Source organism: Theropithecus gelada, chromosome 8, assembly GCF_003255815.1.
Source record: "Theropithecus gelada isolate Dixy chromosome 8, Tgel_1.0, whole genome shotgun sequence".
Lineage (NCBI taxonomy): Eukaryota > Metazoa > Chordata > Mammalia > Primates > Cercopithecidae > Theropithecus > Theropithecus gelada.
This window is the reverse complement of record NC_037676.1, coordinates 143,576,963-143,603,712: the sequence shown is the minus strand read 5'-3', so window position 1 is coordinate 143,603,712 and position 26,750 is coordinate 143,576,963. Positions and strand designations below refer to the sequence as shown.

The 26,750-nt window shown below is 60.4% G+C and overlaps 1 protein-coding gene across 1 annotated transcript; it reads left to right on the top strand.

Annotated features, from left to right (window-relative positions):
* Nucleotides 1-14,044: 14,044 nt before the first annotated feature.
* GPR20 (G protein-coupled receptor 20) lies at nucleotides 14,045-24,978 on the top strand. The gene is made up of 2 exons (XM_025394878.1): nucleotides 14,045-14,109; nucleotides 23,520-24,978. Exon 2 carries the CDS (start codon nucleotides 23,544-23,546, stop codon nucleotides 24,621-24,623), a length of 1,080 nt encoding a protein of 359 aa, XP_025250663.1. The 5' UTR covers nucleotides 14,045-14,109; nucleotides 23,520-23,543; the 3' UTR covers nucleotides 24,624-24,978.
* The last annotated feature ends 1,772 nt before the right edge of the window (nucleotides 24,979-26,750 follow it).

Here is a 26,750-nt window from a genome sequence, read left to right as displayed (position 1 = left end):
GAGCTCAGAACCCACAATAAGCCTCTGGTCACCTGTCACTGGCCCAAAGCTGGCTAGGCTAACCCACCCTAAACCAATTACTGGCCAGGAGGAAGGGTAGCCAATCTGTGATTTGTCAGCAGTGACAATATAAAACCCTCACAACCCAGCCATGCAGAAAAGGCTTTGAGAGCTCAGACCCTCAGAAAGCCAGCTCCAGCACTGCTCAGCCACTTGCCAAAACTCCCCACTGTCTATAGGGCAGAGCCCAACCTCCTGAGTGTGCCTTTCCAGGCTCTGTGTCCTTAGAAGATTTCACCCTTGCAATGATCCTGAGAAGTTAATGTGATTACTCCCTTGAGAGATGAGGCAACCGAGGTACAGGGAAGTTAAGTAACGTGCCCAAGGCCACTCAGCCATCAGGTGGTGGTGGCAGGACTCACACCCAGACAGTGGCCCAGAGCCTCCCCTGCCCATGCCACCAGCATCTGACTAGCGCTCTCCATGGACGGCTGTGGATTTCAAGCCCTCTGGCTTCTGCCTGAGGTTTTCTCTGCGGGTCATGCTGTTCACTCCACGGCAGGCAGGTTCACTCCACGGCAGGCAGGTTCGCTCCACGGCAGGCAGGTTCGCTCCACGGCAGGCAGGTTCGCTCCATGGCAGGCAGGTTCACTCCATGGCAGGCAGGTTTGCTCCCTGGTCTTCACAGAAAACCAATTCGGGGATCCCCCACTCAAAAAGCTTTCCTGGGCTCGCTCCTCTTAGCAGCCTGAGGCCTCACCTCAGCACTTCCCCTGGCCTGAGTGACCTCCAAGGCCTCGCCTGTGAGAACGAGGACGAGGCTGGGAACAGGGTGACCTGAGACACTGTGTGGAAAGGACGCCCCGAAACCCCTGTGGTCCCTGCCCTGTCTCCGGCCCCCCTCCCGCACCTGGAGTTTCCGCTGATGGCCCTAGTGTAAACACACCAAGGCGGGAGGAGGAGAAGTGTCAGCCTGGCCTTAAACAAACCTGCTCAGCCGGAGATGGGGAGCAGGCTTGCAGGCAGCAGGGGCTCTGGCTGGAGGGATTTGGATGGGATTTAAATAGGACTTGGTTTACAGAGGGAAAAAATAATTATCTACAAGTCCTCGGATAAAGTAAAGCCCATTTGTTCGTGAGTGAATGAAGGAACACGTGGAAACTGATGATGTCTACCTGAGACTGGGCTCAGGCAGTTACTCCGTGGGAGCCGGACTGGAGGCTGGCCGTGGGAAACAAGCGGGCCGACCCCCGGGATCCACTCGAACCGGCATCTCAGTGTGCGCAGGAGCCAAAGCCCAGCTCAGGCAAAGCCACCCTGGCAGCACATCAGAATCATGGCAGAGTCTTTAAAATGCTGATGACCGGCCCAGCGTGGTGGCTCACACCTGTAATCCCAGCACTTTGGGAGGCCGAGGTGGGCGGTCAGGAGTTCGAGACCAGTCTAGCAAACATGGTGAAACCCCATCTCTACTAAAAATACAAAAATTAGCCAGGCATGGTAGCGGGCACCTGTAATCCCAGCTACTTGGGAGGCTGAGGCAGGAGAATTGCTTGAACCCTGGAGGTGGAGGTTGCAGTGAGCTGAGATCGCACCACTGCACTCCAGCCTGGGCGACAGAGTGAAACTCTGTCTCGGAAAAAAAAAAAAAAAATGGTGATAACCAGGTCTCTGCCCAGACCGTTAAAATCAGCCTGTCTGGGCCAGGCCTGGACATCTGCGTTTGATGGGAGCTCCCGGTGGTTCTGATGCAAAGGCAGGCATGGGCACACATGGGCTCACTGGACCCCACACAGCCACAGACCAGACCCAAACCACAACTGTTGCCTCATTTACTCCTCACACAGCCCCAAACATTGCTATCCTCACTATGCGGATGGGGAAACTGAGGCACAGGGAGGCTAAGTAACTGCTTCTGGTGGGAGGCAGTGGGGCCTGGGTTGAGATCTAAATCTGCCATCCCAAAACGTCCCCATCACCCCGTTGATGGGTCAGTTTTCTGTTGCCTCCTCCCTCAGATCAGGGTCCCCAGGGCAGATACTGTCCTCATCAGACCTGCAGTCCTCAGGACCATGTCCTCCCTCCCTCCTGACTTGCTCCACAGGCTCCTGTGGGGAAGGAGCTGTGTGCTGGCATGGCTGGGCTTGGGTCTGAGTCCGGACTCTGCCCCCTGCCAGCTGAGTTGGGACCCCTGGGCCCTTGGGTAAGGGCTGGGTCCTGGCAGGCCTCGGGGTGGGGAGGGGGTTGGTTCCTGGGTCTGGGGCTCTGGGGCAGGCAGCTCTGGTGGGCAGGGAGGTGCTTCACCCCTGCCCTGCTCCTGCCCGGGTAGAGGACGTGACACATTAAGTATTCCCCCGGACAGTGGACAGTGCTGGGAGGCTTCCGTCGCCCTGCCCGGCAGTCCCACCCAGATGGACCCAAATGCTGAGTGAGGAAGTGCAGAGCCCATGGCCCAGCTCCCAGCAGGAAGAACACCGAGCCGGGGCAGGCTGGCCCTGAACACTCGTGGAACTTTGGCAATTCCCATGCCTCTGGGCTTCGGGTTCCTCATGGGTAAATTAAGGAGTCTGGACTCAATCCAGTCAGGGCCATGCTGCCCGCTGTGCTGGTCCAGTGGGCCGGTTTCCCAGAGGGCCCGGGGGAGGGTGTCCATCCAGGTTCCTGGGGAGCAAGAGCCTCATTGATTGGTGATAACTGCCTGGGACCAGCCAGGGATGAGGCAGGCGTGCACCAGGGCTTCTCTCCAGGCCTGCTGCACCCACGACCTGGGAAGGGAAGTCGGCATTGAGCGACACATTTCTGCCTCTACTGGTGTATAGGCCTGATGGTGACATGCAAGTGACTGAACAATTAGACAGCAGAGGAGTTTCTGTACTAAAATTTATTTTGTATAAGTTAATAATAAATACAAATCAGTGGAAAGAAGAAATTAACGGTCCCCTGCTTTCCCGCTGCCCAGAACGAATCCTTGCTAACGTCCTGTGAGCGTCGCTTGCAGTCGCTCCAGGCAGCTTTTCGCTGTTCTTTAAGGAAGAAAAGGACGTGTGTTTATAGAATGGCACGAGCTCACCGTAAAGATGTCAAACACGGCCAGGATGTACAAAGGTGAAGGACGAAAGCCTCCCGGACACTACTGCCTGGAAGTAAGCCCACACAGCGGTGTCCGGCCCCCCCGGTGGCCTTCTCTGCCAGGGTCCCGGAGAAGGACAGATAGACGCATGGTCGATTGGACAAGTGAGGCGGATCTTCCACAGCCCATTTCTCTGTGGGTGTTGACGGGGCTCATCTGAGGCTCATCCCAGTCTCTCTGACAGAAATCTGCCCCTGGAGGAGGGTCTGGGGCATGGGGGCAGAGAAGCCCTTCCCAACAGCTGACCTGGCTCTAACCCTCCAACTCTCAGTGTGGCTTTGGGGACGGCCTGCCCCACTGGCACTGAACGGGGCCGGACCACATGTGGTTCTAACCCACGTGGGTTTTTAGACCCTTGACAGCCCAGACGAACCCTCATGGCACAAACATGGGCAACTGCACACACACAAGGTCTGGGGGTTCGTGAAGCCATTGGAGCTTCCCAGGACCCCAGATCCAGATCTCTGAATCAAAGGATGTTGCCCGCACTTCCCCAGCTAAAGAGACGAAAGAGTCTAAGAGCTTCCTCTTGGAGAATGTTTTCAAATGACCTGACTGCCCACCTGCCCCCGACACAGGAGGTGCCTGGTAGAGACAGAGGCTGGACTGGTGGCTAGGACCCCAGGGTCTTTGCTGGGTCTGAGAGGGCCACACCCCCTTCCCCACCCATGGCCATGCCCTGCCTGCCCACTCCCCAGACACCCACAGGCAGGACGCAGCAAGCATCTGCTTCTACACACACTCCTGCAGTAGTCCACCCCCAGCAGTCCTGCCCCTGCCCCCGGCCATAGGAGGCCCCACCCAGAACTGGCCCTCAGCCGTGACTCCAGCCTGAGACCTGCTGCCCCTCCCACCACCCACCACTGGGGTCTCTCTCCTCCCACCCCTCCAGGAAGCCCCACCTGCTCCTCCACCGACCGCCAACCTTAATCCCACCTGCCACACCAGGCAGGGCCTTCAGGGACAGGGCTCCCCCGGGTCTGGCTGGGGTCTGCAGAGTTTCTCACTTGCAGCCCTTGCACCCCATGGCCTGGCCCTTGTGGGGAACAGCACAGGTGGCTCTGTGCCCTGGTGCGGGGCCACTTTCGTGAGGATACTGCCATCACCACCATTGCTATCAGGAAGGCCATTTGTCCCCTTGTGTTTGTGGATCTGCTGCCTAGTTTCCTGCCGGGCTCAAGGCTCTCACACCCCCACAGAGAGAGGCCTGAGTCACAGGGTCAGGGAGGGCACCCAGTATGGGCACAAGGCTCATTTCCTGAGAGTGGGGCGGGGAGCGGGGGGAGTGGGGACTGGAGCCCAGAGTCCAGCTCGTCAGAGGGAATGCAGGGCCCCGAACCCAGACCATGACCCTCTTCAAAAGCAGAGGCCCGGGCAGGATAGGAACCGGGGAGCTGGCCCTCCAAAAGCACCCCTGGCCATGGGCAGCCACCCTGCAGCCTGAGAATATGCCTGCCCCACCCAGGCTCCTTCACCTCTTCCCTGAGCTTCAGCCACTCCCAGTCGCTCCCACCAGCTAAGCAGCTTCCGGGCCTGCTCTCTGTCCTCCTGACACGCCTCATAAGCAGGAAGTGGTCTGGGGCCCTCCACAGGCAGGCCTGCTGGATCCCAGACCCCAGCAGCTCTACTGCGAGAAAGATGTGGGGAGCGCCTGGGAGGGGATGCAGGGAGTGCCTGGGAGGGAACTTTGAGCACCTCCCCATTCCTCACTGGAAGGAGGACCCTCACCTCCACCTCAGGTCAGGGCACAGAGGTCATGAGAAATGCCCGACATAGGGCCACCTGGGGTCTGTGAGAGGCTTTCTTAAGGGGGCCAGGGTAGATGGGGGGTGACCTGCATCGAACTGAGTGTCTTGATGGCTGACTCCAGTCAGAGGATGAGCCCTGATCCTGCTCACACACTGAGCCCTGATCCTGGTCACACACTGATCCCTGATCCTGCTCACACACTGAGCCCTGATCCTGGTCACACACTGATCCCTGATCCTGGTCACACACTGATCCCCGGCCCTGGTCACACACTGATCCTTGGTTCTAGTCACAGCCTGAGCCCTGATCCTGGTCACACAGTGAACCCTGACCCAGGCCTCACATTTGACCCCCCATATGGCCTCACGAGTTGGTCAGGACAGAGAGGTCAATGCTCTCGACTCCAAGTGAGCCAGCTGAGGCTCTGAGCCATGAAGCCCTGGCCTTGGTCAGCTGTCATGCTGGGACCTGAGCCTGGGGCTTAGATTTTGAGCCTGGTTCTCGCTCCCACCTCCGAAGCGCCTGAGGACTTGGCCTCAGCTGGTGCCCTGGAGGAGCAGTGACAGAGTTGAAGGAGGTAGCCCCTCCTGGATCAGTACCCAGGGGCTGAAGGCAGAGAGGGTCTGTGCCCCAGGCAGACAGTGAACAAAGGCTGGTAGGGGTCCAGAGCTAGGCAGAGCCAGGGCTGCCAGTGGGGGCTGAGCTCCCCTGGGAGGCCTCCAGGAAGACCGCTCAGGACAGAACAGGCCGATTTTAGGGGGTAGCAGAGACAGGGAAGGTACTTCCTTAGTGAGAGACTCCACAGCTCTTGGGACAACCTCAAACTGGGCCCCACCAGCAAGAGCTGGAATTCTGATCCCAAGGAGCCCTCGTCCCAGCTCCCAGGGCAGGCGCTGGCCACCCTCTGGTCCCTTTTTTAAGCCTCAGGTTTCTCGCCTGTAAAATGTAGGAGACAATCAGGTTCACAGTGGCTTGTAGAAACTTTTGAGGCTGTGTGCATTTCAGGATCTGGTTCAGATTTTAGAAAGACAGTAAGATGCACCTAGTGGATGTCACATACTCACATGCACCCCATGGGGTCTGGGAAGCACCTCCACCACGCACACTTCTGCCGCGAGCCTCATTGATATGCCCACAGGGAGGGACAGATGGATTCTGAATACCCTCAGGTTGGGTTCAGTCAGTTTATGCGGCTGAGTGAGCTTGTGTCAAACCTACCTAAATGCTTCCCTATCTCAGAGCAGTTTGGATTTCGGGATCCTGGGTTGGGGCTTCAGCAGGCACACATGAGATCTGGTCTGCAGCCCTCACCAGGGCTCCGCCTACCCTGTTGGGACCGCCCATTGGTGGGTGCCATCCACTCCCCTTTGCTTGGTTCCCAGTGCCCTCCCCTGCCTGCCAACCAGGAGACTTGGCATCAGCCTTCCGGAAAGTAACCTACCCCGCCAACAACAGCTTCCCTCCTCCCATTCCTGAGCACTCCTCCAGGGCGGCAGGCAGTCGGCAGAGGCAGCAGGCCTCTATAAATAGTGGCCCTGACTCCTGCGCCGCCTCGCTGGGGTTGTACCCCCACTGCCCAGATGGACAGACCCAGGTCGGGAAGGAGACAGGCCGGGACTTGCCCAGGGCTCCCCTGGGAGGTAGGGGTCAGCCCTGGTGAGTAGGGGAGGAACCCACTGCAGGAAGGTCTCTGCACAGAGAAATGTGAGGCTCACAGCCAGGGGGGCCAGTCCGAGACCCTGGGCTCACCTGAATGGTTCAAATCCTGGCTCCACTTCCCAGTAGCTGGGTGGTTCCTCGGAGCTTTAGTTTCCTTGCTTATGACGGTGAAGGTAATATCAGCAGACGGTGAAGGTAATATCAGCAGTCCATCCCACTGCCGCCATCCCCCAAGACCACTGCATCCCTTTCACTCACTAAGAGATGGTCTCCTGGCCCCTGGGAGGAGAGGGCAGGGTGAACGGGTCCAGTTCTTAGGAGCCTCAAAACCTAGACAGAATGAGATGAAGCTGCAGCAGGAAGGACTAAGGTTAGAAACGGGAAAGAACTTCCTGTTCGTTAGAGCAGTGTGTGCCACCCCGGAAGGCTCTGTGGGGAAGTTTATTCAGGCAGAAAAGGGGCCCAAGTGCTTGCAATGGGGCCATGCCAGCCTGGAGCCCTGCCCTTCCCACCCATTTTTAAAATGAGTGGGCATTCGCATTTATAGAGCTTCTACTATATACCTTCCCACATGCTCAGCAACAGAAAGGAGGAAGAAACAAGTGAAACATTGGCCCTGTCTCGGAGGAGTCAAACATTTGTCTGGAGACAAACTTGGCTCAGGAAAATCCCAGCAAACGATCCAGGCCCAGACTGCCCTCAGAATTCAGGGCTAAGACAAACCAGTCTGGGCAGGCTTCCTGAAAGAGGTGGCCGTGTGGCTAGAGGCCGGTTTGGACCTGTGGGAAAGGCCTTCTAGGTGGCGAGAACAGTTGTGCAGGTGGGAAGGCTGTCAGGCTTCTGCAGAGATGGTGAGGAGAGACTTTGGGGTCGCATTCTCGGTCCTGCGCTGGTGGCCAGTGCCTGGGAGGACTTGTTCCGGAAACCCTGAACCCAAACAACTTCCTAAAAGTTGCTCTCAGAGCCAGAGAGTTCAGAGCCTGGGTCCCCGCATCCCGCTCCTTAGAGGTCACCAGTTCCCTTGCCCATCAGTGCCAGATGTCCAGCCAATAGCTTTTAGCATGTGCTGGCCTAGGTCGTTTCGGCCACTCACAGTGACCAAAGCTCATTGCTATGAGGGAAGGTGGAGGGGTCGGGCAGAGAACAGCAGCCACCACCGCAGCGTCCCTGCATGGACACTACCCCTGGACATCCATGCTCCCAGCTCCTGGGCCAGTGAGGAAGCCATGGTCAGAAGAACCCGGGTACCCAGGGCCGCTCCTCTGAGGCCTGCCGAGCAGACAGACACAGACAGACACAGCTATTCCCGTCCCAAGGGGCCGTCGGGGGCTGGGAAGTGCTGAAATAGAAAGCAGGTCCCGAGCCCTGCTGGGGACGTGGCCTGTTCTTGACCTGAGTGGACTGGGCCAACTCTGGAGGGAGTTGCAGCTCAGCCCAGCCCGGCCAGTTTGTGGTGGCTGGTCTGGGCCACCCCGGGCAGGCGCCTGGGCCCAGAAGGGATCTTAGACCCCACAGTCTCTCCCCTGGGGTTCCCAGGCTGTGGGGTCCTTGTCACAGTTCCCCAGGGGATGGGTTCCTGGAGCTTCCAGAGAGAAAGCAGGCCTGGCTCAGCGGGGCAATTTGGGGGCTTTGTAAAGGCTGAGAGACTCCAGGCCTGGTCCCAGCTCCACCCTCCTAACTGCGTGACCTTGGACAAGTGACTGCCTCTCTGAGCCTCCCTTTCCTCTTCTGAAGATGGGAACAGGATGCCCCATTATAAGATTATTTGGTGAAGTAATCGACTTGAAGTGCTTCCCCTGTGCCTGGCATGCCAGAAGCGCTCAGTGAGTGGCAGCTGTTACAGGTTTGTCTCGGTGAGCACTGCTTGTTGAGTGACTGACCTGCTAGACCAGTGGTTTCAACCTGTGGATTACATCCTAGCAGGGCTCCACGCAGCGGTGCCTCGTACTCGGCCCTGTTTTGTGTTCCAGTGCCTGGGATAAAAGGTGCCAAGCAGGGCCCTCATGGCCACCATCCCCAGCCACCAAGCCCGCTGGACCTGTGGTTGCTCTGGCGCCTGTGCTGATCCCACTAGAGCCCTCCCTGGCTGGGCCAAGTGTCAGAGGAGGCCATGGAGGCAGGGAGCAGGGCCAGGCCCCTGAGAGGGCCCCGGGGAGTCTATTGCCCCTCTCCTGGGGAGTCTACTGCCCCAGCAGCCCCAACGGGGGTCAGACCCCAGAGTTTCGGCCGCCTCCTCAAACCCCAAGTGGAAGGCCCTGGGGTAGTGGGAGCCCAGTGGCCTGGCCTCTGAGCTCCCAGGTTCCAACCTGACTCTTCAGGGGCCAGCTGTGTGAGCCCAAGGGAGGAAAGGGACTTAGTCCCCTTGCTCCCTGTGGGGACCCTCACCAGGAGGTGGGTGATGATAAGTGCTAGTCCAGGCACAGTCCAGGTGGAACAGGACACACGGGAAGCGATCCTCCCACGGTGGCAATCCTCACCCTGCTGTCTCTGCCCTGGGGGAACCCGCCACTCACCCAGCACCTCACTCACCCAGCACCTCCTGGACTGGCCCTAGGTGGGCCTGGAGACCCAGATCATGGGAAGTGCACCCCCTCCCAACTGCAAGCTGGCCGGACACAAGGAGGCCAGGGCGTGAAGGGGCCCCCCTGCCCAGGTGGCAGGAAGACTGGCATGGAGCTGAGCTGCCTCAGAGCTTTGATAGCTGAACCCCCTCTCCAGGCCTTGGTCTCCTCATGTATAAAAGGTGGGGCCAACTTAGAGGATCCCAAGGTCCTCTGGTCTCAGTGTTCCCCCTGAGGCCCTGCTGCCCCATTCTGTAGGCTAAGACTCAGCTAGCCCCACCCACAAGCCACACTCAGACCTCACCCCAGGCTCCTGGACACATGGCAAGGCCAGGCAGAGCCAGTGTGAATCCTGGGAGAGCCTGGGAGGCTTGTGACCAGACCTCCTCCACCAGCAATCCCTCCCGGACTGGGTCTTTGGAGCCTGGGACTTTCCCTCTGCCTTCTCACCAATGAGCCCAGCACCACCATCCCCCACCATTCCCTGCAGGGACCCTCCCTTGGCTCCATGGGGCTCAAGGTTGCAGCTTCCTCCATACGGGTCCCCGCAGCAGCACCAGCCCACGCTGGGTCTCACCACCGTGTGCCAGCCGTGGCCAGGGCCACAGCCCTGCCAGAGCCCATGATGAGGCAGTGTTCTGGGGGTGCCCCTTCCCACAGTCCACGAGGCTGAGTTTAACAGAAGGATACTGGGAGGCTGCAAGCCAGGCATGGTTCCGGCCAGGGTCTGCATGCCCCCTTTGCTGTGTGACTTTGGACAGGCCTCCCTCCCTCTCTGGGCCTCAATTTCCCTGTGCGTAAGAGCAGGCGGTGAGATAAGATGCCCTGGAGGGACCCCTGAGTGTTGAGCAGGCATAGGGGGGTGTCTTGGGGCACTGAGGGAGCCAGCCCAGAGGGCGGCAGTCCCAGTAGCCACGCCAGGATGACACCCTAGAGCTCCAGAGCCAAGCGCTAACTGTGCACCGGGCACAGCACCAGGTACCCTGGACGTCCCCGGTTGTGACTGGATTCCAGGCATTCATCCCATCTCTGGGTACCTCCCCACCCATCTCTCAAAGGCTCTGCCCTGCAGGGCCTCATAGCCTGCCCTTGTTCCTCCAGCCTCCAACCCTTGGAGCCCCGACACGTTCTGCTACCGTCAAGTCCGCGTCTTCCCCTCAGATAGGAGGAGACCGCAGACTGAGCCCAGGCTGTCCCCTCACTGCTGTGGGCCTTGGGGCTGGTCCTGCCCCTGCGCCCCCAACCCGGTTTCCTTGGTTCCCACTGTGGAGCTGAGCCTCCCTGTGGAGCTGCGATGTGGCCGGCAGGACCTGGCACTTCCTGAGAAGAGGGACGCTGCTTCCCAGCCATCAGCACAGGCCACAGGGCTGAGGCTGAGGATCAGAGCAGACAAGAGAGGCACCAGGCTGGGCTCAAACCCAGGGCTGTGCAAGGGGCCCCCACATTCCTTGGACACGCAGGCTCACCTCTCCCTGGGGCAGAGAAGGGCCCCTGCCCACCCCAGCTCTCTGGCAGGTGCCTGCCTGCTACCCAGCAAGTCCAGAGTGCAGGAGAGGGCCTGTGGGCACGGAACCCCCCAGGAAGGAGCCTGCAGGTCTCCCGATCGCCCCTCATCTGGAAGCTCCGCACTCCCCCCCTGCCCCTCCTCTACAGCTCTGGCCTCTCGAGTAGGTGGGAGTCCTCCAGAGCTGGCTGGCATCACCCCATCTTGGCAGGTCCCCTCGGGCAGGCCTCACCCCTCGACACATGGCAGGAAACCGCTGCCAGGGGCCCGCGGCTGTTTACATCCTCAAGTGGCACCAAGACAAGGGTTCCACAGGAAGACAGACAAGGTCTGCAGTGTCAGGCACCAGCAGGGGTGGCCCGTTGTTGGCTTAATCCCTCAGGATGGGGACCCTGTAGCACCAGCACTGCCCGTGATGGGCGGGGCTTGTCAATCCTGATTGCAGCATGGGCGGGGCTTGTCAGTCCTGATTGCGGCATGGGCGGGGCTTGTCAGTCCTGATTGCGGCATAGGCGGGGCTTGTCAGTCCTGATTGCAGCATGGGCGGGGCTTGTCAGTCCTGATTGCAGCATTACAGGATTCCCAACTGCAGCCACCACAGCAAAAAGGCCTTGGCATCACAGGCCCATCCTCCTGGAAGCACAGGCTCTCGGACCCTCTCCAGGGTCACTGGAGCTGCAGGGTCGAGTCTTGGAGTCAAGGCCAAGGGTGGAGGACAGGAGCCATGGGTCTACCTGGTTCCTATGGGGGTTCACAAGGGGTCACTTCTGCATCCTGCCCAGGGTGGCCTAGTAGCCCTGCTGGTGGCTCATGTGGAGATATCATTGTGGCACTTCCCTGCACCCCATGGGGAAGGAGGAATGGTTAGGCTGCTGATGCCTCACCGCTGGCAGGGCCTCCAAGGATGCTTCCATGGGCTTGAGAGGGCTCTCCACCAGGCCCAGTTCCCTACAATGTCTGCCTAAGGGGCCCCTCCCACCCTGCAAAGTGTGCTGGAGCCCAGGATGAGCGGTAGGTGCGCTGGAGCCCAGGATGAGCGGTAGGTGCGCTGGAGCCCAGGATGAGCGGTAGGTGCGCTGGAGCCCAGGATGAGCTGTAGGTGTGCTGGAGCCCAGGATGAGCGGTAAGTAGGCTGGAGCCCAGGATGAGAGGTAGGTGCGCTGGAGCCCAGGATGAGCGGTAGGTGCGCTGGAGCCCAGGATGAGCGGTAGGGGCGCTGGAGCCCAGGATGAGCGGTAGGTGCGCTGGAGCCCAGGATGAGCGGTAGGTGCGCTGGAGCCCAGGATGAGCGGTAGGTGTGCTGGAGCCCAGGATGAGCGGTAGGTGTGCTGGAGCCCAGGATGAGCGGTAAGTAGGCTGGCGCCCAGGATGAGCGATAGGTGTGCTGGAGTCCAGGATGAGCGGTCCTTCCCTGCGAAGGGCCAGTCAGATACACATGAAGGGATCCTGACCCTGGGCACAGCCACTCTCTGACCTCTGACCCCAGTCACAGACAGCCTGGTCTGACTCGCCAGCCTGGTAAAGATGACAAGGGGGAAATGGTCCCTGTGCCCAGTCTCTTCTGAGGGTTGTGGGGGGTTGGCTCTGAGCTCGGGACCCCCATCCCTGGCATCCCCCCAAGAGGATCCCTGGGTCCTGCTGAGAAGAATCTCCCTGGGGGCGGAGTCAGGGAGGCTGGCCTGGGCTGTGACCCCTCCCCAGGCAGTTCCCCACTGTTTGCTGGGGGACCATCTCTGAGATTTCTTTGAGAACAAGCCTGAGTGCAAGGCTGGAGCCCCAGGCCCTCAGAGGTGGGCATGAGGCCTGGCACCAGTGCGGTAACTCAGCCACCCTCGCCTGCTCAGGAAATCCGAGGCTCCTCTGGCTCCAGCCCTGCCCAATCTGGGCTGCCTCCAGGCTACCCCCACACAAAAATGACATTGTGTCCACCCCCACCTTCCACAAGCCCGGTGAAACCCTGCCTGCCAGGAGCCAGTGCTGGTCCAGAGAGGTGCGAGAGGCTGATGGCCAGAGACTCCTGTGCCTCTCTGGGCCTCAGTTTCCCCAGCTAAAACAGACACGACAATGTTCTAAAGGAGATAATTGCAGCCTGTGGGCTCAGCCCTGCGGCAGCAGGGAGGCTGCTCCAGAGTAAAGAAACCCTCCTCTCCCAGATCTGTCAATGGCTCCCCGTTGCAGCACTCTGGTACCCATAGAGGCTGCTGAGACTCAGTGTGGAAGTCCCCTGCCCACTCCCAGCTTTGCTCCCCAGGAAGTATTCTGATGGCCTCCTGTCCCTCTGCCCATCTGGGCTGCCTGCCTCCCATTATACCTCCCTCTGCCCCCTCCAGGAAGCCTTCCCAGACTGCATCCCTCCCCAGCAGGCTGCGTCAGGACCCCAGGACCCACCTACTCTCTCTTGTTGTTCTGCATTGCAACCAGCCTGAGCTTGGGCACGCCCAGTGCCTCCTCTGGGGAGCCTTCCCTGAGTCTCCGGTGTGCAGCACAACCCACTCAGCAGGCCCTCGGCGCTCAGGTGGCTTGAAGATTAAAGTGTGAGTATGAACAGAAGCACATGGGATGGGAAAGAGAGGAGATGGCACTCTCGGCAGAGGAGACAGTACACGGTCCCAACCACTCCTCAACAACCCTGCTGCCACCCCAGGCTGGCCACAAGGCCTCCAGACTCTGAGGCTGTCTAGGGGGAGGGGCCCTCCAGCAGCCCTCTGGGATCAAGCCTGTCAATGAGCTCACGCTTCCTCCAGCACTGAGGTCTGGGAGCCATGCGCTCTCCCCACCTGCTGGTCTGGGTCACGTCCAGGTCTTTCCCACACACCCAACCCCATATGCCACGTGCCGCCAGTGCGTGGCTGCAAACAGAGGCCCAGATGCCAGGCGTGCAGGCTCTCGGTCATGGGCACACATGGGCACAGCCAGACCCAGGACACATGCAAAACAGAGAACCATGCAGGAACCTAGGCTTGCGTGGGCTGAAGCCTCCGTGCACATGCCCCTCCCGGGAAGGAACCTGGGCTTTCATGTGTTCCCACCTCCTGCCCCGTACACAGCACACACAAGTGCCAGCCACCCTCTCCTGGATGGTGCAGCTGAGGCTCAGCCCCTCCGTGCCTCAGTTTCCCACCTCCTGCCCCGCACACGACACACACAAGTGTCAGCCACCATCTCCTGGATGGTGCAGCTGAGGCTCAGCCCCTCTGTGCCTCAGTTTCCCCCTCTGTCTCCAGAGGGTGTGGGGACTCTGGCACCCCAGGCCCCTCCGTGCCTCAGTTTCTCCTTCTGTCTCCAGTGGGTGTGGGGACTCTGGCGGCCCAGGCACCCTCCCTCGGGCTCTGAGCCTCGGCTCCTCCTGGGGGCGGGGAAGGAGCCTGCCCCGCCCCCACCCTGCCTTTGCCCAAAAGGAGCCCCAAGCGCTGGCCTGACGTCAGGCCCTAGGAAGGCGAGGTCCGGGCTGCATGCAGAGCTGAGAGCTGAGGACTCACATCTCCAGCCTGCCCGGGTGAAGCACGGTAAGTGCCCCTGTAGGCTGGCCCCAGCCTCCCTCTCCCCAGCTCCCCTAGACAGGAGGCTCCTGAGCTGCTCCCTGCTGGGGTTCTCACTCCCAGCCAAGCAGGAGTGGGAAGGGAAGGGCAAAGAAACTGCCTCCAGATCCAGTCTGGGGAGAGCTCAGAGCAGGTCCTGCCTGACAGGGAGCCATTTCTCAGATGAGAAAACGGAGACCCGAGGGAGAACACGGGCGCGAGCTGGGCCGGCTGCATAAGGGGGAGCTGGCTGCCCACCCAATTCTGGATTTCATTCATTCACTCACTCATCCCTCCATTCAACACTCATCGAGCATCTGCTGGGCTCCCAGAGCTGGGTCTCGGTTTCCTCACCTGGCAAGGCAGCAGGGTTGCCCACAGACCAGGCCAGGGACAGAGCTGGGGGACCTCAGAGGCTCTTGGCAGGCTCTGGGGCCTCGGCCGCCACCACCCGCAGCTGGGGCAAGGCCATGGTGAAGGCTTTGTAGACATGGGCTCCAACGCCATGCTCCCTCTTCAGAGTGCCCGTCCTGCCATCCCACAGCTCAGGCCCTCTGCAGCAGCCTTGGTGCTTTCTCTACCCCTTAGGGGTGGGGAAACTGAGGCCCAGGGAAGGCTTGCTTGCCAGCCCCCAATGTGGACCTGGAAGCTGGCTCCAGCCCCGCGAAGCTCGCGTTGGGGCTGCGCTGTGAGAAGGCGGCGGGACAGGGTCCCGAGGGGGCAGCGGGCTGGGAACTGGCCAGCAGCCAAGGTGCTGGCGGGGCAGACGTGGAGCAGCTGGTGACCTCGCAGGACGGGGAATGCACCCCACAGGAGGCTGGGCCTGTCCACTTGCCCTGTCTTCTTCCTTCAACAGCTGGCCGTCCTGGGGCTTCCCTCCCCTCTCCCCACAGGACTCATCCAGTCGCTGGGCTCCGGGGCGGTCTGCTGTGTGGCCGTGGGCAAGTGGCTGCCCCTCTCTGAGCCACACGGTGCGGGCCCATCAGCAAAGGTGGGGTCTGTGGCTGGAGAGCCGGGCGTGGGGGTCATGCAGTTTGGACCGTTTCTGAGCAGCTCCTGGGGTCCACAGGGGTGGTCTCGTTGTCTTCTTGTTAAGTAGTGTTAGCATCTCCTCTTTATAGATGAGGAAACTGAGGCTCAAAGAGATCAGAGGGGTCTTTTAAAATCATTTGCTCAGTCACTCAGCAGTGACTCAGTGACTCCAAGGGGCCAGCCAAGGCCAGGGCCCCTGAGGCACTCCAGTTCAGTGAGGGAGGCACAACCAACAGGAAAGCAGGGACATAGGGAACTGCGCGTGGCAGGGCACTGCAAAGGGAGCCAGGCGGTGCAGGTGTGCGGGGCTGTGGGCTCAGGAGGGCCTCCCTGAGGAGGGACGTCTGGGCCCAAAGAAGCTTAAGTTGACCCCTCACCATACGTCCAGAAGCCCTCCCCACACCCCTGGCGTCTCACAGAGCCCTGAACACAGACTCTCCTTCCCACCTCTGTCCCTTCATGCTCACTGTGCCCTTCCCGCTGCCAGGAACACTGTTCCCTCTGATCCTCCCGAGGCCCATCCCAGCCGTGACCAGTCACCTCTCACCCTACCCCGAACTGTGAGATCAGAAAGGTGGGGCCAGGTCTGCCTGGGACCCCTTTGTGCTCCCAGCTATGGGTCTAAGTCCCGGTCTGACACCTCCAAACTGCACGGGGCCGTGTGGCCTGGAGCCTCTGATTCCCTCCGCACACAGGGCTGGGCACAGCAGAAGGCTGATCCCGGGCACTGGGACAAAGGGCCAGCAGGCAGATTGAGGCGGAGCTCAGCCCCTCCTGCACCCCAGCTGGGTGAGCCCGGGCACATGACTTAGCCCCTCTGGATTAGTTTCCCACAGGCACAGTGGGGCTAGAGGCACCCACCCGGGGCATCTTGAGGGAAGTCAATCAGACCCTGGGAAGGATGAGCCCAGCAGGTGCCCTTCGAATTGCGGGATCAGAGCTCTCCCCTGGGGCAGGGGCATCCAGGGCACTAGGGCATCAGAGGGGCTCAGGGAGGGCCCTGTGGGACAGTGACTGTGGGTGCCCGGAGCCTTCACCAGGTGGCACAGGCAGAGGAACAGCATTCCAGGCAGAGGGAACAGCACGTGCAGAGGGAACAGGCTGAGAGGACCAGGCTGAGGCCAGGCAGGTGTACAAGACAGAATATGCCCGTCCCAGCAGCTGCTGGAGAGGCTGAGGCTGGGGAGGGGATTTCAGGGGCTACTGCAGCCACAGCTATCCCAGCTAGAGGTGAGCAATGAACCCGGTGATGGAGAGGCAGGGAGGGGCCGGCAGGTGACATGCAGTACCTCCAACTGGCCATGCCCCTCCCAGAGACACTGGTGTTTCCATCAAAGCCACGGTCTCAGCAAAAGGGTTCTCAGCTGGTGGAACTGAGGCAGAGTCGGGCCAGATGGGGCCCAGGTGTCCTTCCCCACAGAGCTCAGTCCGTGCCCACCAGCGACATCTCTGTCTGCACGGGGTGGAGGGAGCCCCGGCCTGTGGGTGTGGGGGCTGGGGAGAAAGACTTAGCTTCTGGCCAGGGCCACCTGGGACCTGCTAGGTGACCTGGGGTGAGTCTGACCCCATTTGGAGAGCTCAGCAAGCACCCACCTGCCTCTGGGTGGAAGAAACAGCGGCTCAGACTTTGTCAAAAACAGCAGGTGATATTCAAAAGCAGATGCTGCGAAACCAAGAATAATCATAAAAATAAACAGGCAGACAGTTCCCCCAGTCATGGCTATTTTAGCCCTGGAAGGCCATGAGGGCCACCCCGTCTGGGGTGCAGGCTCAAGCACACACAGACCCATGGGCATACATGCGGCCTCAGGGCCTCGAGAATCCCCTTGGGTACAAACTCCTGGTCCAGAGATGCCTAATCCAGCCCCTCTCTCCCCAGCCTGCGCTGCGCTCCACTCTGGCCTGCGCTGGGTCCTGCCAGCTTGCCTGGGTCTGATTCCCAGCCCCACCAGCTCCATGCTGCGTAACCGTGAGGACACCACTCATCCCTCTGGGCCTCCGGTTCCTCATCTGTAACAGCTGGGACTGCTGTGTGGATGCTCAGAGCCCCTCTGTGGGGAAAAGGCTGGGCCCATCCTCCACACCTCCACAGGCAGCACACAGGGTCCTGAGCCAGACCCCCAGGCAGGCTCAACAGTCACCCTGGGCCACCTGCTGCCCTGGGGCCGGGGCCACTCTGCTGCCTGGTCTCACATGTGGCAGCACGGAGGCAGACAGGCTGTTGGGCAGCCAAGAGAGAACTCCCAGGTTGCAGGGTGGGTTTGAGAGGAGCCCAGGGAAGTAAGGACACAGCCCTCCCCACCCACCTGCCAAGGAGGGAGGCTGGCATGACCCTGGTGCCCCCCTGGAGACCTCTGGGTAGGTGCCAGCACCCCAAGTCCGGGGATCTGGCCTTCCATGGCCAGGTGCCCAGCAGAAATTCAACAAGCTGTGGGTGGGGGCAGGGAGGCAGCAGCCCCCATCAGTGCTCTGGGCACGGAGTGGTGGTGTGGCCATTGGGATGTATGGAGCAGGAATCCCCGGGGAGGGGACAAGGTCAAATAACGTCCATGCTCGATGCTCATTCCCACCCCTTGGAAGGTTCCCAGGACTGTGAGCTTCACAAAGGCTCTGAGAAGTCCTGTGCTGAGTACACGTGTTGGCCCTGGCCTCTCCCCGCCTGTGAGCAGGCTGGTCCAGACAGGGCCCCATCCAGGTGCCAAAACCAGGAGCCTCCAGGGCTCCTATGTCACACATCTCCCATGTTAGGGGCATCTGCGGTGTTTCTCACTTAGTCCAGATACCCTGCCTGATTTCATTCATTCCTTCAACAAGTATGGTTCCCAAAGTCCCAGCTGAGGGAACTGGGGCTCCCAGTGATGAAATGATTTGCCCAAGGCCTCGAAGGTGGCGGGTGGTAGAACTGGCTTGCAAACCAAAGACCATTGCCATCAAGAGTGGTGACGGGACCAGGTGCAATAGCTCACGCCTGTAATCCCAGTACTTTGGGAGGCCAACGTGGGTGGATCACTTGAGACCAGGAGTTTGAGACTAGCCTGGCCAACACGGTGAAACCCCCTCTCTACCAAAAATACAAAAATTACCCAGGTGTGGCGTGGGCACCTGCAATCCCAGCTACTCCGGAGGCTGAGGCATGAGACTCACTTGAACCCAGGAAATGGAGGTTGCAGTGAGCCGAGATTTCACCACTGCACTCCGTCTCCAAAAAAAAAAAACAAAAAAAAAAAGAAAAAGCAAGCAAGAAAGAGTGGTGATGGGAGATAGAGGGTGGGAAGGAATGTTAGTGTGGACACAATGGTCAGAGTGATTGGGACGGGCTTCCTGGAGGAGGTGTCAGCCTTGCTCGGCTGGGAGGACTTGTGGGTAGTGAGGATGGGGCTGGGAGTGGAAGCCAATTTCCAACCAGTACCAAGACACTAGGTAGGTAGGTTTCAGAGGGTCCAGGCCAGGTGGCATTCACCTTGAATGCCAGGGTGAGAAACCAGGCCACACCTTGCCAGCCTTGATGGGGCTTGCTCAGGGCGTTCATGCAGCCGAAGGGGAAGACGGGTGCTGCTCTCTGCCAGGCCGATCTGGGTGTGGGCTGGTGGGAGCCCTGCCCCCACCCACAGCCCTGCCTCGAGATGCTCAGAGTCCAGTGGGGAAGCCTGCAGCACACAGCAGCACCACAGGGTGAGTCCCGGGCTTGAGGAAGCGCAGGGTGCCCTGGGAGGACGCACCAGGGAGATGCAGCCCAGGGAGGAAGAAGAAGGCTTCCTTAAGGAGGCAAGTCCAAGGGGAAGGCCTAAAAATGGGCATGAATAAGCCGAAAGGGAGAGAGCAGGAACAGCTTGGGGATGGGCCCAGAGGGCGCGTGGAGTGTTCAGGCCCCGCTAGCAGATTCCTCTGCAGAAGCATCAGTCAGGTGCAGTGACTGGAGAGGCGCGTCCCCAGCCCCGCCCAGCAGTCTAGGCCTCAGGCCCCTCCCAGGGAGAACCCCCGAGCCAGCGACAGTCCCACCTTGGCAGGCTGTTTTGCGATGTGATACCTATGGGGAGGGCATGAGGGGCATCCTCCTTCACCCTCTGCCCCCTCCCCTGGAGGAGTCAGCAAAGCCTAGAAAGGCTGGGGCTCTCAGCGGTGTGCCCACCTGGAGGGGCGGGGGCTCTAAGGGTCTGCCCACCTCAAGGGGCGGGCCAGAAACAGAAAAGAAAGAGATGCTGCAGCGCACCTGCCCCTGCCCCACCACACCTGCAGCTGGTGCTCCGGCTCAGCCAAGGCCCGAGACAGCCCTGCAGGGCAGCGTGTCCGGCCATTCCCACTTCACAGGAGGAGAGACTGAGGCTCAGAGAGGACCCACCCAGGTCAGAGCCCTCCCTCCGTGCTGGCAGGAGCAGTGAGTAGTGTGGGAGCTGGACCTGGTCTAGGCTGCTCGCCCAGGTTGGAGTAGAGCTCGCCCACTCGCCCTCAGTACCCCGCTGGCAGCTTGTCCCGTCCTTTCACCACTTCCTGTGCCTGAACCTCTACTCTGGGCTGGCACATCAGGACAAGAACCCCCAAGGGAGATTCTATTTTGCCCACTCTACAGATGAGGAAACTGAGGCTCAGAGACTGTAAGGCCACATAGTCCCTTCAGAGATGGAGCCAGGCTTTGGCAGGGCCATCCAGGCCAGAGCCAGGGCTCCATGGCCACACTCCAGGTCCCCACCCTGCCAGGTCTCCACTCACTGACTCTCAGCCCTGGAGAGCAGGCCCTCGTTCCCTCTGTTCTGTCCCCAAGGAAGTACTTGTGTGTGGGTAGGGAGCAGAGCAGGCCTGGGCCAGTGGGGAAGAGGGGAAGAGAAACCTCCCAGCCCTGGCACAGCCTCCAGGCCCTGAGCCCCAGTACCATGGCAGCACAGTCAGGACATGGTGCCAGCCCCTGCCTACGGGGCTCTGGCCAGTTGGCCCCAGCCATGGAGTCTGCTGTCTCAGACAGGCCCAGGGTACCTGCCAGGAAAGAGGGAGGAGACAGGGCCATCTCCCCCACACCCAGGTTTGGCTTAGGGAAACTGGGCTTGAGGACAGGGCCCTGCCTCCCCTTTCTGGCCAGCTCTGAGGGTAAGACCATGCCTCTACCCTCAGTCCAGGCTCCCAGGGTGAGGCAGAGCTATGGAAGGCACAAGTGACCCCATTTAGCAGATGAGGACGGTCAGGCTCACTGACCAGGCCCAGGTCTCGGCTGAGGGAGTGGCAGAGCTGGACTCAAACCTGGGTCTCTGTGCTGGTGACTGCGCGTCACCCGGGCCCTCCAGAAAGCAGAGTCTGTGCCTCTTCCGCAGGCAGAGCCAGGCAGTCCCGGGAGGGGCAGAACCTTCTCCTTTCCCTAGTCGCACCCCAGGGAGCCACTTCCATGGGCCCGTGAAGGGTCTGGAGTCCCCGCCTGCGTTCCTCCTCCTTCTGAACAAAGAGGGTGGTGAGTGGGAGCCCCAGAGAGGCCCCTTAATAATCGAATCGGGACATCCATCACTGTGGGAGGCAGGTGGGGACTGACAATATGGAGACAGAGACAGCCAGAGAGGAGGGCAGAGACAGGGACAGAAGGTCTGGGCCGAGGGCCCAGGTCGTGGCTGGGATCAGGGCTCAGAGTGCCACAGGAATCAACGCCCATTGTGCTATTAGTTTTTGTTGTTGTTGTTGTTGTTGTTTTTTGAGATGGAGTCTTGCTCATCGTCCAGGCTGGAGTGCAGTGGCGCGATCTCGGCTCACTGCAAGCCCCGCCTCCCAGGTTCATGCCATTCTCCTGTCTCAGCCTCCCAAGTAGCTGGGACTACAGGCGTCTGCCACCGCGCTCGGCTAATTTTTTGTATTTTTAGCAGAGACAGGGTTTCACCATGTTAGCCAAGATGGTCTCGATCTCCTGACCTTGTGATCCGCCCGCCTCGGCCTCCCAAAGTGCTGGGATTACAGGCGTGAGCCACCGCGCTCAGCCCCATTGTGCTATTAGGATTGCGGTCAGTGTGTGACCAGGGTCAGGCTCAGAGTGGGACAGGGATCGAGGTTCATCACCTTACTGGGATCATGGCTCAGTGTGTCACCAAGATGAGGGCTCAGCTTTGTTTGAGATCAGGGTCAGACCCTTAGTGTTGGGAATCAGTGCATGCTCTGCTAGCTCCCTCTCCTCACCATTGTGGCCTCTGGGGTGTCCGGCACATTCTGCCCATCCCCCCAGCTCCAGAGGCCGCAGAGCCCCCACATCCCTAGCCAGGACCCCAACACCTCAGCGTTGTTGGTGAGCCTGATGGGCTGGCCCTGGGGAGTTTTCTGGGAGGGCAGAATCCCCAGGGGCCAGCATCACCCTGGGACTCGCTCCCAGAGGAAACGTTCTGTGTTGTTTACGATTTCTCTCTAATTGGGACACTAATATAGGCCCCGTACGGACAAATTGGAAAAGCAAAAGGCACACAGAAAGGAATCCGAAAATAGTTTTTTGGCCCTGCAGTCCCTCAGTCCAGCTGCGGAGCCTCCTGGACCTTTTCTGACAGTGTTTCATCCACAGCAGAGGAGGGACCCATCTCCTTCTGGGGACCTCTGGGGCTCCTGAAGCCCACAGCCCCGAGATGCCAGGTTCCCAGCCCCCATGTGCCCAGCCTCCTCCCCTCCCCTGGCTGCCTGCTGTGCCCCAAACCCCCTGACTCTGGTGGCCCACCAGGACTGAGGGAGGACTGATCTATTCATCCAACAAATGCACCCATCAATGCCCGCGTCTCAGGGCGTGGGGATAGAGAGCTTGCTTGTAGTCGGGGGGGAGCTGGGAGCTGAGCCTGGGCCCTTGTGTGGTGGGGGTGGCAGGAGGGGCTGGACACAGGCTTGGGCAGCACTTGACTCCTCCCAGCAGCCTCCAGGGTAGCACCCAGGGCTGGGGTCCCAGAGGCAGAGGGCATGCTGGGTGACCTCATGCAGGCACTGACCTCTCTGACCCTGAGGAAGAAGGTGGCCGCCGACTGGAGGGACCTGGCCCTCTGAAAGCAAGAGTTCTTTGCTGCCCTGAGCCAGGCCAGGGGCTGTTTGAAGTCAGGGCTCATTGTTCCCCAGGGGTGGGATGGGGCCACGCACTGGTCAGAGGGAGTGGCGGGGCGCAGCGTGTTTACAGCAGGCAGCCACCAGGAGGGGAAGGGGCAAGGGTCCTCCCTTCTCCAGCAGGTGGGGGAGGGGCGCGGTGCAGAAGAAACAGCCCACGAGCCTCCCCACCCTCCCTTACCCCAAAGGCTTCTCCTTTCTCCTGAAAAAGCCAGAAATGCCCTTATTTGGAGGGTCAGCCCAGCTCTAGGGTGGGGGTAGGGCCGTTAACCCTTCATTTATAAATAGAGGGATAAATCACTGCCGAGTTAAACACGCCAGGGCAGGAACATAAACAGAGTGGGTGGCTCCGGCACAGCCCCTCACCCGCTCCCCACCCCGGCCCCCCTGCCCAGGCCAGACGGGAGCTTGCTGTTTATTTGACTCACACCCTGGCTCCAGGCTTCAGCCCCAGCCAGCCACCCCACAGGGGCCTCTGTCTCCTTTTCTGTGGGTTTGGGGGATTATAGGGTGCCTGCCTCTCAGGGACAGTAGGAGCCTGGGGTGCCCAGTGGGACTGGACCTTGGCTCCCATCCAGCCCCACTGGACAGTCTAGTTCCCTTTGTGAAGGCCCCTCATGAGGACCCCCGTCCAGGGCATTGACCTGACGCTGGCCTGGGAGGAGGGGAGAACAGATGGGTGGTCCCGGAGGTTGGGGGCCATGACGGCGGGTGTGGGGACAGGGGAGTGGGCAGGGCAATCAGAGGTCCCCACCACCAGCAAGGCGACTGGTTCCTCGGCCACCAACTCTGCTGGTGCTGCTGTGCTGACCCGCTTGCTTCATCACCCCATCAGCAACGCCATCACAGTCATATAGATGAGGAAGCAGGTAGAGAGGCTACATGGCCTACCCGAGCACGCACACTAGTCAGTGGCAAAGCCGGGGCTGGAGCCAGGCCCTGGAACTGCACACTGGAGCCCCGTGGTCGTGCCCTTATCAGCTCTCCATCCTGAGGACAGCCCTGCACTGCACATGTTTCCACCTCCTCCTCCTGCCAGGACGGTCGCAGAAACCTCCACATTTTGTCAAGGCTCCATGCTGGCCAGTGCCAGGGCTGGAATTTGAACCCGTGTCTGAATCTGAAAGCCTGTGCCTTTTCTGCTGACGTCCGAGGCTCCCTCTGGGTAGAGCCAAGGGAGCAGGCATTTGAGGCCCTGGACGAGGCGAGGGCATGGAGGTGGGGGCTGCTGGGTGTGCAGGGGCAGATGGGCTGGCTGAGTTCCGGGCCTCAGGGCAGGGTTTAAGGCCAGGCTGGCGCCTGGGGTGACCTGGTCTCCTTGCTTCCAGGCCTGGGGTGTGCAGGCTGCCGTCATGCCCTCTGTGTCTCCAGTGGGGCCCTCGGCCGGGGCAGTCCCCAATGCCACCGCAGTGACAACAGTGTGGACCAATGCCAGCGGGCTGGAGGTACCCCTGTTCCACCTGTTTGCCCGGCTGGACGAGGAGCTGCATGGCACCTTCCCGGGCCTGTGGCTGGCGCTGATGGCGGTGCACGGAGCCATCTTCCTGGTGGGGCTGGTGCTCAACGGGCTGGCGCTGTACGTCTTCTGCTGCCGCACCCAGGCCAAGACACCATCAGTCATCTACACCATCAACCTGGTGGTGACCGATCTGCTGGTGGGGCTGTCCCTGCCCACGCGCTTCGCTGTGTACTACGGCGCCAGGGGCTGCCTGCACTGCGCCTTCCCGCATGTCCTAGGTTACTTCCTCAACATGCACTGCTCCATCCTCTTCCTCACCTGCATCTGTGTGGACCGCTACCTGGCCATCGTGCGGCCCGAAGGCTCCCGCCGCTGCCGCCAGCCTGCCTGTGCCAGGGCTGTGTGCGCCTTTGTGTGGCTGGCCGCCGGTGCTGTGACCCTGTCGGTGCTGGGCATGACGGGCGGCCGGCCCTGCTGCCGTGTCTTCGCGCTGACTGTTCTGGAGTTCCTTCTGCCCCTGCTGGTCATCAGCGTGTTCACCGGCCGTATCATGTGTGCACTGTCGCGGCCAGGTCTTCTCCGCCAGGGCCGCCAGCGCCGCGTGCGGGCCATGCAGCTCCTGCTCACGGTGCTCATCATCTTTCTCGTCTGCTTCACGCCCTTCCATGCCCGCCAGGTGGCCGTGGCGCTGTGGCCCGACATGCCACACCACGCAAGCCTCGTGGTCTACCACGTGGCTGTGACCCTCAGCAGCCTCAACAGCTGCATGGACCCCATCGTCTACTGCTTCGTCACCAGTGGCTTCCAGGCCACCGTCCGCGGCCTCTTTGGCCAGCACAGAGGAGAGCGTGAGCCCAGCAGCGGTGATGTGGTCAGCATGCACAGGAGCTCCAAGGGCTCGGGTCGTCATCACATCCTCAGTGCTGGCCCTCATGCCCTCACCCAGGCCCTGGCTAATGGGCCCGAGGCTTAGTCAGCAGGGCTCATGCCAGGGGCTGAAGGTCGGGGCTATCTGGGCATGCCAGCCTGGACACCCACCATGCCAGGGGTGGCAATCGGTTTCATCTCGATTGATTGGTGATGGCTACCCAGAACACCGCATTGAGTCTAAGGCCACTGTGCTGTGGTTGATTAGCAATGTGTGCCACTGGCTGCAGCTGGGATGTGGTGGCCTGAATGCCAGTGATTTGCTGTTCCTGGGGTATCGCGTGCCCACTGAAAACTCAGGGGTAGCCAGGAGCTGCTCCTCACTTTGGCCAGTTTGTCTCCAGAAGGAGTTCCTCAGAAAAAAGGACAAAGTGGATTCCATTGACTAGAAGGATGAGATGAAAAAGAAAAAAGAAAAAAGGACAAAGATTATTTAGGTACTCGGAATTCCCAAGAGAGTTAACAACAACAATGCTCCCTCCAACACCCACACAGAAGGAAAAACAAGGACAGAAAGCAAAGGCCAGGGAGCATTAATGTTGCATTAATTGAGGTGCGGGGGAGTGCATGTCTCTGCAGGACCCCCCCACCTGAGGCCTCTGTGAATTGCACGATAGAACAGCAGACACCCACAGGCCGCTCTGCTGTGAGCAAGCACTTTGATATCTGGGTTGACACTTGAACCCGCAACAACCCACAAAGAACAGGCGATTTTTCATCCATTTCTTGGTGCTGGAGGGGTCAAGTGACACACACAGGGGCCACAGCTGGGAAATGGCAGGGTCAGAATGAAAACCAGCCCCACCTCCTCCAGTGCCCTTGCACCTCCTTCCACAGAGACTGCACCATCTTCCCAAAGCCCTCACTCTAGGAATAGCCTCAGAACGGCCCACCTGCTGCCCCAGGCAGACGGCAGTGCTCACTGTCCCATCCTATGGGTAAGAAAACCAAGAACGAAGTCACACAGCAACGAACCCAGGCATGCCGGGTTGCAGCCACCATCTCCCCATGCAAAGAGACATTTTTCTCCCCTCGGGGGGCAGAGAGGTCGTGACCAGCTGCTCTGGCCCAGCTCACTATGCGTCCCCCTGCCTTCACTAGGGAGGGAATTTTCTCTGGCTGGGGCCTCTGGCCATCTGCTCGGAGCTGGACTCCAGGATTGCCTCCCTTTGTACCTTCTGCCGAGTGTCCAAGATCCCAACCCTTTCGGGACTGGTGTATGGGGAAGGGGGCCTGTGGCGACGGAGAGGAGTGTGGGGCATCCCTGGCACTTCTGGCTCCGAGGCCCTGCCATCATACCTGGCCATAGCCACTGAAGCAGGCGAGATGGGCTCGGGTCCCCAGGCCAGGCCTTTGGCTACAGAGAAGTCCTACACACTCAGGGTGACCGTGGCCTGTGTGGCTGCGAGCAGGAGGGGGAGGAGGAGGAAAAGACTGGGGCTCCCCGACTCGGCTTGAGGCAGAGTCTCCTATCCCCAGTTTAGGGTCCTGGACTTTATATCCCCATGTTACAAATGAGGAAACTGAGGCTCAGAGGGAGAAAGGGGCTTGCCAAGGTCATAGAGTGAGTGTCTGAGTCATCCAAGGCCAGTACTGTCCTCACCAACCCCAACTGTGGCCATGTGGGGCAGCTGGGGTGGGGGGTGCTGGCCCAGAGGAGGCAGAGGCGTGCCCAGTAAGGTGGTGGAACTGCCAGGGCTGCTTCCTTCCTGGGTCCGGATGTCCAAGAAACAGTGGGTATCGCCATGGCCACCAGCATTCTTGACACTTACCAGGCACCAGGCACAATTCTGGAACCTTCCCCCAGCCCCTAGCTCTCTGGCGTGGTTCAGAGAGGGGCTGTGGCTTACTAGGGACGCAGGGTTCCACAAGGCAGAGGGGTCCAGAAAGGAGGCGGCTGGGGGACGGGGCTGTGCATGCAGAAAAACCCCACTGACCCCAGGAGCAACCTTCATGGCGGCTTTCAGGCAAGCAGGCACCAGCGGCGAGCGAGCGGCCATTCCCAGGGCTGCGAGTCGGCACCCACGTGGTCACGCATCTAGAGCTGAGGAGCAAGGGGTCAGGGCTCAGGTGTCCTGCTCAGCCCAAGCCCAGCTGCGGGCGTCTCTTCCAGGTTCATGTGGCCCAGCAGTCCCTGAATGGCCTTGCTCCTCTGGGACCCCCCCACCCACGC